At 38.8% G+C, this 12,187-nt stretch overlaps 1 protein-coding gene across 1 annotated transcript; it reads left to right on the forward strand.

Annotated features, from left to right (window-relative positions):
• The first annotated feature begins 7,410 nt into the window (after window positions 1-7,410).
• Window positions 7,411-10,111, forward strand: LOC121879751 (cytochrome c oxidase subunit 7A1, mitochondrial-like). Its single transcript, XM_042386520.1, has 3 exons — window positions 7,411-7,611; window positions 9,194-9,298; window positions 9,487-10,111. The coding sequence occupies exons 1-3, from the start codon at window positions 7,546-7,548 to the stop codon at window positions 9,631-9,633; spliced, it is 318 nt and encodes a 105-aa protein (XP_042242454.1). The 5' UTR covers window positions 7,411-7,545; the 3' UTR covers window positions 9,634-10,111.
• The last annotated feature ends 2,076 nt before the right edge of the window (window positions 10,112-12,187 follow it).

Below are 12,187 nucleotides of genomic sequence, written 5' to 3' on the forward strand. Positions count from 1 at the left end.
CGCCATATTGAAGAGGCGGGCGATGACTCATGTGCGTGTGAGGATAAAACACATGACTGCTTGATGGCAACACTCTAAGGAGTTGCCACGCCACAGGTCACGATAAAAATAATTAACAAAAACTACGTAATAAATAAAAATAATCTAAACATTCACATTAATTAAACATAATTGAAGAATTATATATTATTTCTATAACATTAATTGGAATTAGTTTTCCCTAATCTAACCTAAGGACACCAAATCATCCTAGCAACATCCTCATCCTAACACGACCAATGAATCAGGTGAACTAAACTAGGAGGGCGGTAACTATCCTTCAGGTGTCATCTGCAATACTCCCCTCCAACTACTCACGAGTTATTAAATACTTACACCATTATAAGTAATTACGTAGTTAGGATCTTAAGGACGTTCTTGTACTTATATGAAGGTGTTGTAAGTGCTCTCCAGACCTAGATGTACTTTATGGAGTGTTATCTAAGCTAATTGAGTTGTTAAGTCCTTTCGTGTGTTATTTGTTATGTAATTGGCTTGTTAAATAGTTAAGAAAGGGGTATTAATTAACCCGAATCATCAATACACCGAATCATTCACAATCAAACCCGAATCACCAATCAAGAGTAAATGACTAATCCACTACAGAAATATTGGCCCCAATCATCACTACTACACACCACTACCCTTCATCACCACTACCCCTCATCACCACTACCCTTCATCACCACTACCCCTCATCACCACTACCCTTCATCACCACTACCCCTCATCACCACTACCCCTCATCACCACTACCCCTCATCACCACTACCCTTCATCACCACTACCCTTCATTACCACTACCCCTCATCACCACTACCCCTCATCACCACTACCCCTCATCACCACTACCCCTCATCACCACTACCCTTCATCACCACTACTCTCTCTGACATAAGTTTCCACTCTGCCATTTAACTCCTCATTTTGGCGGGAAAATTTAAAGCGGCAAATTGTGTAGTCTTAGCTCTTATCTCTCTCTATTCGTTATTCAGTATTTTATTTATTTTTATTCCTACTTAGTCCACATTTATTATTTTTATTGATTGTCTTTATATTCTTCTTTAATATAACGAAATATACCACTGCCATGGTCCGATATACCAGCATACTCAATTATCAAGCTATACCACCACACTCTAAATATACCAGCAGGATTATAAATGATATACCACTGGAGTATAATACCTTAAGCTATCGAGTATAATTAAAAAAAATAAAAAATAGGAAGATTATGACATGACCTTAAGTTACTAGATATGACACTTGGAAGTCCTTATCTGTTTCCTGTTAAATTTTCCTCGAATTATTTGGGTTGGACTTTACTCAAACGTTTGTATCAGTTATGTTAATATTTTCCTTAAATTGGGATGTTAAATTTGTCTAGTGTCTATGTTAAATTTTTCTGTGTTTGGATGTTAAATTGTCCTCGCAGGCTAAAAAATATCATAGACAAAACACACACACACACACAACGACAAAACACACACACACACACACACAACGACAAACACACACACACACACACACAACGACAAACACACACACACACAACGACAAAACACATATATATTATTACATATTAATGACAAAACACACATACACACACACAACGACAAAACACACACACACACATTAATAACGACAAAACACATATACACATACACACACAACGACAAAACACACACATGCATACAACGACAAAACACACACACACACACACACAACGACAAACATACACACACCACACAACGACAAAACACACACACACACACATAACGACAGCACACACACAAGGCCACAAACGACAAAACATACATACACACACAATGATAAAAACATACATACACACAACGACAAAATATATACATATACACACACAACGACAAAACACACACACACACACAACGACAAAACACACACACACACACACACACATTTCTTCACTCCTGTAAACGTGTACGTGACTCCAGGTTTATGTCATGAACGTGTGCATGACTGTTCCAAGAAAAAATGTTAATACGTCGTGTTAAATTGGGTTAAAATACTATTAATGTTGTATATATATATATATATATATATATATATATATATATATATATATATATATATATATATATATATACAGTACTGTAGTTCAATAATAACGCAACAACACGTTACATAGGCATACATACAGCAACACAGGTAAATACACAATAATGGTTGCCCCTCCTGTAACGGGGATGGCCGACCCAAGGGTCTCCTAGGTGTAAATTTGTTTAAGGTGTAGAAGCTGTCGCCAACACAACAACCACACCCTGAGTTAACGAGCTGCATGACCCAGTGTCAAGGAATAGTCCGAGAAGACCGGACAACTCGCCAACTGCACTGGCTAACCATTACCCCGGAACACGATCAGCAAATCAATTAACATCCAGGTTCCCAATTACTGCTGGGTAGACAGAGGCAAATGGCGTAAAGAAACTTGCCCATAGTTTCACCCTCCCCGGGGATCGAATTCGGGTCCGTTCGTTTGGGAGGCGAGCATGCTGACCACAGGTATACATACAATAACACATATACAACATAGATAAACATACAATAACCCACATGGATATACATACACAATAATAAACAGAGAATACACATTAACACGCGCGCTCAAACGTCAACAAACATTTAATTCTGCTGCAGCGTGACTGATTCCCGGAGATAGAGAACAACAACACGGCCTTTCATATCAACCTCGCCTCTATGTTCACAAAGATTTCCTCAACTGATACACTACAAGTATTCGCTGACGGTATACAATCGTGAAATAGTCCATGTTTACATAATACACTCCATATGAGGTTGGCTCTCTTCTTATTGGTAGGGTGGATTTGGCGCGCTTTCTAATACTCGCTGGTGACTGGCGGTGGAACGTGCGCGCCATGTTATGTGTTATTGTTTTGCAAGCTTGGTAGCCTCGCTTTGCCCTCTTATTTGTGTTTATAGCACGAATGAAACCGTATCGGCCATGGAATACCAACTCACCTCAATAAACCGATAATAGAAAGGAATAAACGAGTAATTAACGATAATAACCAGGACAAAGAGAGGGAAGATAAAAGATAGAGATGGTTGATAATAATTCTTACAGGTTAATTAATGTCAAACTAACACGACAAACTACAAATTTTTAAACCGTGTCTCAAGAATGGTTGATAACACCTCCTGGACGATAGTGTAAGTGTCGTCCTCAATGGGATAAACCAGCGTCCTCAAAGGGTTAAACCAGCGTCCTCAAAGGGTTAAACCAGCGTCCTCAAAGGGTCACACCATCGTCCTCAAAGGGTTAAACCAGCTTCCTCAAAGGGTTAAACCATCGTTCTCAGAGGGTTAAAACAACGTCCTCAAAGGGTTAAACATTCCTAAGGGAAATCTATCTTCATCAAGGAGTTATGTTGATTGTCGAGATTCGAGGCGCCCACAGTCCACCCAGCTGTGAATGGGCACCTGACTTGACAATTGAGGAAGTGAAGGTGGTCTAGTACAATATCGACCTTAATGTCACCGTGTGTAATGGTGTAAACTGCACAATTTAACCCTTTTTTCATATAGTTAATTCAGGTAAGATTCAGGTAGGATTAAGGAGGTAAGGTTAGGGTTGGATCAGGTTAGGTTAAGTTAGGTTAGGGTTGGATTAGGTTAGGCTAGGCTAGGGTTGGGCTAGGGTTGGATTAGGTTAGGATCAGGTTAGGTTAATTCTGGATAAGTTAGATTAATTTTGGACCAAGATAAGTTAAGTTAGGTTAAATGAACGAACATTAACAACCCAAATTAACCAAAACAAACAACCATTGTGGTAAATTAAACCCACTGTCTCCGGGAACTAACTGGCAACCTCTTGTGGTCAACTTCCACCTTCTCAAATTGCACACGTTGCAAGTGTCGTGAGGTATTGCATATATTGACGTGGCAACAAGCGTGAAACCTGCTGAAACACCCCCAGTAAGTTCCAAGAATCGTTCACTTGTTCCAGCAGTTTCTTGTTCCGAGGTTCGTTCACGTGTTCCAGCAGTTTCTTGTTCCGAGGTTCGTTCACTTGTTCCAGCAGTTTCTTGGTCCGAAGTTCGTTCACTTGTTCCAGCAGTTTCTTGTTCCGAGGTTCATTCACTTGTTCCAGCAGTTTCTTGTTCTAAGGTTCGTTCTTTGTTCCAGCAGTTTCTTGTTCTAAGGTTCGTTCTTTGTTCCAGCAGTTTCTTGTTCTAAGGTTCGTTCTTTGTTCCAGCAGTTTCTTGTTCTAAGGTCTGTTCCTTTGTTCCAGCAGCTTTTTGTTCCGAGTGTCTGTCTACTCATATTCCATAGTTTCCCTTGTCTTAAGGTCTGTCTTTGTTCCAGCAGTTTCTTGTTCCGAGGTTCGTTCACCTGTTCCAGCAGTTTCTTGTTCTAAGGTTCGTTCTTGTCCCCAGTTCTGTTCTAAGGTTCGTCTTTGTTCCAGCAGTTTCTTGTTCTAAGGTTCGTTCTTTGTTCCAGCAGTTTCTTGTTCTAAGGTTCGTTCTTTGTTCCAGCAGTTTCTTGTTCTAAGGTTCGTTCTTTGTTCCAGCAGTTTCTTGTTCTAAGGTTCGTTCACTTGTTCCAGCAGTTTCTTGGTCCGAAGTTCGTTCACTTGTTCCAGCAGTTTCTTGTTCCGAGGTTCATTCACTTGTTCCAGCAGTTTCTTGTTCTAAGGTTCGTTCTTTGTTCCAGCAGTTTCTTGTTCTAAGGTTCGTTTTTTTTCTGAGGTTCGTTCACTTGTTCCAGCAGTTCAGAGTAATTGTATGTTGAGTGACTTAGGCAGGTGTAGGAAAATGTAAATGTAAATAACTGTGGTAACCTAACCTAACCTAACCTAACCTAACCCTAACTTCAAATCATCATCATTATTATTATTATTATTATTATTATTATTATTATTATTATTATTATTATTATTTGTCATTGTACAGGTATAAGACTGACCTCCGTTGTGACGTCAAGTGATAGACTTTCCCTATTGGCTAACGTATTGTGTTATAGGCCCAAGGGAGGGTGGGGAGGAGGAGGGAAGTGAGGGAGGAAGGAGGAAAGTGAGAGAAAGAGGGGAGGAGAAGGAATGTGAAGGAAGAGAGGTAAGCTGTGGAGGGAGGGAAGGAGGAATGGGGTAGGGGAGGGAACAGAGGAGAGGGAATGGAGTGAGGAGGAGCCGAGGAAGTGAGGAGGGAAGGTTAAGGGGGGGAGAGGAAGAGTTAGTGGGGAGGAAGGAAGGAAGGAAGGAAGGAGGGAAGGAAGGAAAGAAGAAAGGAAGGAAGGAGGGACGGAGGGAGGGAGGGAGGGAGGGAGGTTAATGAAGCCAGAGGAAGGGTCAGTGGGAGGGAAGAGTAATGAGATGGAGGGAGGATGGGAGGGTAAGCGAGGGGGGAGAGAAAGCGGAGGGAGGAAGGGAGGGTAAACTAGGTCAACTGGGGGACAAAAGTTCACCATAACGGGGTTCATAACATGTCCCAGACGCGTGTGGACAGATTGGGAGGGAGGGAGGGAGGGAGGGAGGTTAATGAAGCCAGAGGAAGGGTCAGTGGGAGGGAAGAGTAATGAGATGGAGGGAGGATGGGAGGGTAAGCGAGGGGGGAGAGAAAGCGGAGGGAGGAAGGGAGGGTAAACTAGGTCAACTGGGGGACAAAAGTTCACCATAACGGGGTTCATAACATGTCCCAGACGCGTGTGGACAGATTGGGACAGATGATGACGTCACGCAGGACAACAAGGTGACTAATGGGCGAACACCGCTAAATGTAGCACCACAAGACCCTGTATATACCCGTCTATTGATTATGCGGTGTATACTGACCTAAAGGTGTTTTATCTATCAGTCTGTCGTATATACCTGCTGTTATCTATCAGTCTATCGTATATACCTGCTGTTATCTATCAGTCTATCGTATATACCTGCTGTTATCTCTCAGTCTATCGAATATACTGCTGTTATCTATCAGTCTATCGTATATACCTGCTGTTATCTATCAGTCTATCGAAGCAGTATGTATGTACAGACTGTATGTATGAGTGTAAGCACGTGTTAGTTTATGTGAGTGTGTTTATATGTATGTGTATACATACTCGTATAACTGTAAGTGCGTATATAAGTATATGTATGCGCATGTATGAGCAAATGTGTACGCACGGCGGTCTGTATCATTATGTATATGTATATAAATATTTACGCAATAAGTAATTACGGCACTACTTTATGTATGCTCTATGTATGTTATATCAATGAATCAAATATTTATGTATATTTATCATAATTCGTATTTTATTAATCTATACATACTGTTTGCATACATATCAAAATCTTTGTAGTTCCATTTATTAATAATTACTATTACTACTATTACTACTACAGCTACTACTACCAACTTTAGTATTGTAATTACTTAACATTAACACCAATAAACTTCAATAAAAGATTCCATTTTCCATATACTACAGTAAATATTCTAAAACATCGCAAATTTTACCCTATCAGGTTATATATACACCAGATACTGAATTCTCGAGAAAAACTCATTATCATCATCATTATTATTATCATCATCACGGTTATTATCATCATTACTTTTACTATTATTATTGTTACACAGTGAACCAAGATGGCAACAGTGACAGGTGTACGTGACTTGCAGCATCACATATAAATAGTAACATGTTAGTTACTCAGTAGGAGGACAGTTATTGAAAATAATAGACGCGTATACTTCCATATTGATAATAGTAATCATTATCCTCGTTAAAGAATGATTAAGGCTCTGAGAATGATATAGCCAGTGAGTATCATCAATAAGTCAGTAAATACAAGCAAATTTAATTATATTTGTGAAGGTACGTCCTTGATGTAGCGGCCGCTAGATGGCAGCACGAGGAAAGCAGTGCCGCCAAACTTATGATATGGGGTCACAGAGTACACCCACTCAGCAGTCGTAAACACACTATTAAATAAGCCTTACTTACTCATCATAATACTATATGCATAATATTAGGTGATAGAAATTGTTATGGTAAATGAATAAGCGAGACTGAATTACAAAATCGTTGGGTAGATGGATTAAGTGTAATCTAATGTGAACGAAGCCTATGAAGATTTATTTACGTACGAACAACAACTTGGAATAAAGTATATAGTTATAAGTTTATCCATTGGCTTATTCATGGGTTCATTCAGTACTTTATTCATTAGTTTCTTCAGTAGTTTGCTCAGTGATTTATTTAGTTTATTCATTATTTGTATATATTATTTTCATTAGTTTGGTCACCATTTATTTTACAGAAGCAAGCAGAGTAGCAAAAGCTGCTCAAAAGCACTGTACTTGGCATCCACGACCACCACTAGACTTGTGCCTTTACAACCCTGTCGTTCTGGGGGGGTTGAGTGAGTACAGTATCTCTTATCATCACTTGCTTCTTCCCGTTTTACCGTCCACTACACAACATTATTACACCATCACCACTATTAACACCATCTTCACCATGTCTTATAAACTCGGGGTCGTCGCTGGTAGGATGTGTGTCGCAGCATCACGCCAAACGGCAAACGTAAGTATAAATTATTGCCGTGTTTTCCCGATCTGGAGACGGTGCCTTACTTTAATCGTATCATTAACTAACCTTTGCTCTTAATTACGGATATAATTACTTATATACATCAATATCAGTCATTATTTTAGTTATTAGTGAATAGGAGAGTATATTTAAGCAGTTATTAAGACTGGAGTGTATTTTGAGTTTAGTGATCAGTAATGGCGGTTGTCAGCTAAACAGAGCAATATGATATATGACGAAGCCGCCTAACTTCCCCAGTCACAAGAATCGTACAAATATTCCTCGTAAGTGAAAACATTGAAAATCCACATAATTATTTAACTTTGATCTAAAACTCGAAAAATATCCGAAAATTAACATTAAATCTGGTGAAAATACTGAACTAAATTTAACTAAGAATAAATTCACCAGCATGGATATAATATTAACGTAACCTATAAAGTCTGTATGTTTATTTTTTATTTTAGTTCAAGTTAAAATTAATTAAATCATATCTTAGTTTACGAGGAAAATTTATACAGCGGACCATTAGAGAAATAGTTATCCTAATGACTTGTGTGTACCGCTCGAAGCAAACGAATACTATAATATTTACGGTACGAAATTTCTGCTGTAGATGCACCCTGGCTGTTACCATCACTACTAAACACACTTATCTCAACACATTGCTGGAAAATGCCATGTCATATCCCCTGCTGCGTGTTGTAAAAAATAACTTCCGTTAGTTACGTTTGTCCTAGTAAAATAGCCAATGTTTAAATATTATAATTACCTGTGTTATGTGCTTTGGTATATGGTATTTTTCTGTTATTTAATCTCGCCAGTGATAATAATAATAATAATAATAATAATTAATAATAATAATAATAATAATAATAATAATAATAATAATAATAATAATAATAATAATAATATCAATGGACAAATAGGTAGGAAAATGCCACCATTATCAATTTTGTATATATATTTCAGTTTTTATAATCAGAAAAAAATAAATTAAAATATTACCCAACAATTTTACATATTACTTGTAAGTGCATATTTTTTTTCTCGAAATTCCGACATACTACAGTAAAAAATATATATATATTGATCGGCAACTCAGCGTGCCATGTAAATACTGACACAGCTGATCCAGGCATAGTTTTCCCGCGCAAATGAATTTAATACACTCAAAACAAACACCATTTCGTCATCACATTAATTAAATATATTCTAATATTTGTATTTATTTCCCGTGTAGATGTAATAATATATACGAAAATATATACGGTAACGCAGCAACAGTATAATAACGATTTATTTTAAAGATAAGTAATATTATTGCTTTGTTTTAGTAAAGACAACTGTCTTTACTGTTATTTTCTTGTTAGTGGTTTATTTATTCATTAGTTAGTTATTTAGCATATTATTTCTTCTCCTTTATCATATTTCGTTACTGATATATTTTCTCTTAGCGTTTATTTCCCATATTATTCTATAATCGTTACATCCGTCTAAGCCTCTAAGGCATCATATTATAGCACTGTCTTCCACTATAATCCACCATATTATAGTACTGTCTTCCCCCCAACAGGCACTGAGACTAGGAGTGCCAGCAGCAAGACTCAGCGGTAAGGCACCCAGCCAGGGGTATGCTGAGGTGCCCAAATATTTACAGCAGAAAATGAAGCTGTTCCAGGTACTGTGTGTGTGTGTATGTGTGACAGAGATGTATACCTGCATTGTCTATATACATGCTGAACTGTATACCTGCAATATCTATATACCTGCTGAACTGTATACCTGCATCGTCTGTTTACATGCTGAACGAAATGTAAACTTGTGTTGCAATTTTACTGAATGAATATCTATCTATCTCTCCCCCAGCTCCCTAATGGCCTGCCAGTGCACGTTAAAGGAGGAACAATTGACAAGGCTCTATACATCTTCACTGCAATAGTGTGTTTTGTAGGATTCTTTGAGAGCCTGCGTGTGTATTACGTGTTGTCCTATCCTTCCCCCAAGACCGAGTAGAAGGATTCCTAAGGAGGGGTTGGGTAGGAGAGGGGCGATCCTACTCTTTTATACGCCATTGGTATCATTATAAAGGTGTTTTATTTCAGCTTTATGGTTATTATGGACTATAATCCCGTCATGTCAAATGTTATTGTTTTTTTTGGGTCATATAAGAGTCAATATAGTTGCTTCTCTCGCCACCAGGGTAATTATGGAAGGAGTTTATGTCACAGCGCCATAATAGAGGTGTTTATATGTTAAGGGTAATAATGGAACTTTGAACCCCTCATATGACCCCTTAACATCCCTGAACCCCTGATATGACCCCTTAACATCCCTGAACCCCTGATATAACCCCTTAACATCCCTGAACCCCTGATATAACCCCTAAACATCCCTGAACCCCTGATATAACCCCTTAACATCCCTGAACCCCTGATATAACCCCTTAACATCCCTGAACCCCTGATATAACCCCTTAACATCCCTGAACCCCTGATTAACATCCCTGAACCCCTTAACATCCCTGAACCCCTGATATAACCCCTAACATCCCTGAACCCCTGATATAACCCCTAAACATCCCTGAACCCCTGATATAACCCCTTAACATCCCTGAACCCCTGATATAACCCCTTAACATCCCTGAACCCCTGATATAACCCCTTAACATCCCTGAACCCCTGATATAACCCCTTAACATCCCTGAACCCCTCATATGACCCCCCAGAACAATGGCAAAACAACAGATACTTGAAGAGATAAAACTTCCAATAGTTATTTCTATGAGATAATTTAGTTGAATAAATAAGTAATATATATAAAAACTAATTCATTGTACATACGAATCATTCTATTGTAATTTAAGTTCAATGCATCGTTTGTCTTCAACTAATTATGTCTTAATGGGCCCCAACTTGTCCTAATGGGCCCCAAGCTGACTAAAACATCGAAATTTGGTGCCCAGTCTTAATGAACCTAGACTAGGATTGGGGCCTATTTAACCTACAAGAAATAGGTCCCAACGTATGTATACCTATTTAATGCAGTACGATAGTTTGGGTGAGCTACCCTGGCAACAACTGTCAACAACACGGGGCTGCCAGACGATGTAATGTACTTAAAAATGGTTATCAATTTGTAACAATAAAAAATAATGGTTGAGAATTTTGTTTTATATTCCAATTGGTATTCTATACATACATACAGCAATTATGTATACAAAAATACAAGTTATACATTACACATCCTGGAATTCTATTTAGTATATACAACAAATTTTAATCAGTCCCGAATAATATTTTAAAATGTTTACGCACACATACACAAATACGCACACAGTCATACATACACCTTTTCAATAGACGGTTACTTATTATTTTTTTATTACTATACAGCTATTATTATTAGTAGTGTTGTTATTATTTGTTATTAATATTATTATTGTTATTATTTATTACTATTTTTATTATTATTTTTTGTTATTATTTATTAATATTTTTATTACGTATTTGTTATTAATATTTAATTATTATTATTATTATGAACACAACATAAATCAAACAACTCCACTTCACACTTACCCTTCCCCCTCTAACCCCCACCCCCTTCCCCCACCTCACCCATCACCCCCCCATCACTCTCCTGACAGACAAGCACTAAACAGAAAGCAATTATATATAGATTTCACAGTAGCGAGAGACTCATCGTACCCAAGCACAAGGTCACGCGCTTCGGGGACGGATGGCTGTGAACGATATGGGGAGAGAAAGGGGGAGGGGGAGAAAGGGGAGGGAGAGAGAGAAAAGGGGAGGGAGAAAAATGGGTAGGGAGGGAGGGAGAAGGAGGGAGGAAATAGAGGGTGGGGGTGTAATAAATTAGGGTCAAGTACCTTTTAATTAATTTGGCACAACTGGGTAATAATAATAATAAAATACAATACAATAATAATGATAAAGGTTGGTGATTTTTTGTAATGTGGAGAGAGAGAAATGACGGTGAATGTAGTGACAAATGCTAATATGAGAAAGAGGGAGATTGGTGATAAAGGGGAGGGAAGGGAAGATGAAGGGTGGGGGGAGGAGATGAAGGGTGGGAGGGAGGGGAGAGAATGAAGGGTGGGGGGAGGGAGGAGATGGGGAGGAGGAGATGAAGGGTGGGGGAGGGAAGATGAGGGGAGAAGGGGAGGGGAACGAACAATGGAGAGGGGAGAGAATGAAGGGAGAGGGGAAGGTGAGATAATGAAGGGTGAGGGGGAGGGGAAAGAGCGAGGGGAGAGGGGGAGGGGAGATAATGGAGGGGAGAGGGAAAAATGATGATAATTGTAAAACAAGATTAGAATATTAGGTCAAACTAATGGGAAGTGGTGATAATGGGTGGTGGTGATAATGGGTGGTGGTGATAATGGGTGGTGGTGATAATGGTTGGTGGTGATAATGGTTGGTGGTGATAATGGGTGGTGGTCATAATGGGTGATTGGGGTGACAGTAGGATGGTGGTGATAATGCGTGATAGGGTGACAATGGGTGGTGATGGTGAGTGGTGGTGACGGTGGATAGCGGAAGTAGTGATA

Source organism: Homarus americanus, unplaced genomic scaffold (genome assembly GCF_018991925.1).
Source record: "Homarus americanus isolate GMGI-L3 unplaced genomic scaffold, GMGI_Hamer_2.0 scaffold42643, whole genome shotgun sequence".
Lineage (NCBI taxonomy): Eukaryota > Metazoa > Arthropoda > Malacostraca > Decapoda > Nephropidae > Homarus > Homarus americanus.

Coding starts and splice junctions, on each gene's coding strand:
- LOC121879751 (XM_042386520.1), top strand. CDS start 7,546: ATGTCTTATAAACTCGGGGTCGTCGCTGGTAGGATGTGTGTCGCAGCA. Junction 7,612..9,193: donor CATCACGCCAAACGGCAAAC/GTAAGTATAAAT, acceptor TCCCCCCAACAG/GCACTGAGACTAGGAGTGCC. Junction 9,299..9,486: donor AGAAAATGAAGCTGTTCCAG/GTACTGTGTGTG, acceptor TCTCTCCCCCAG/CTCCCTAATGGCCTGCCAGT.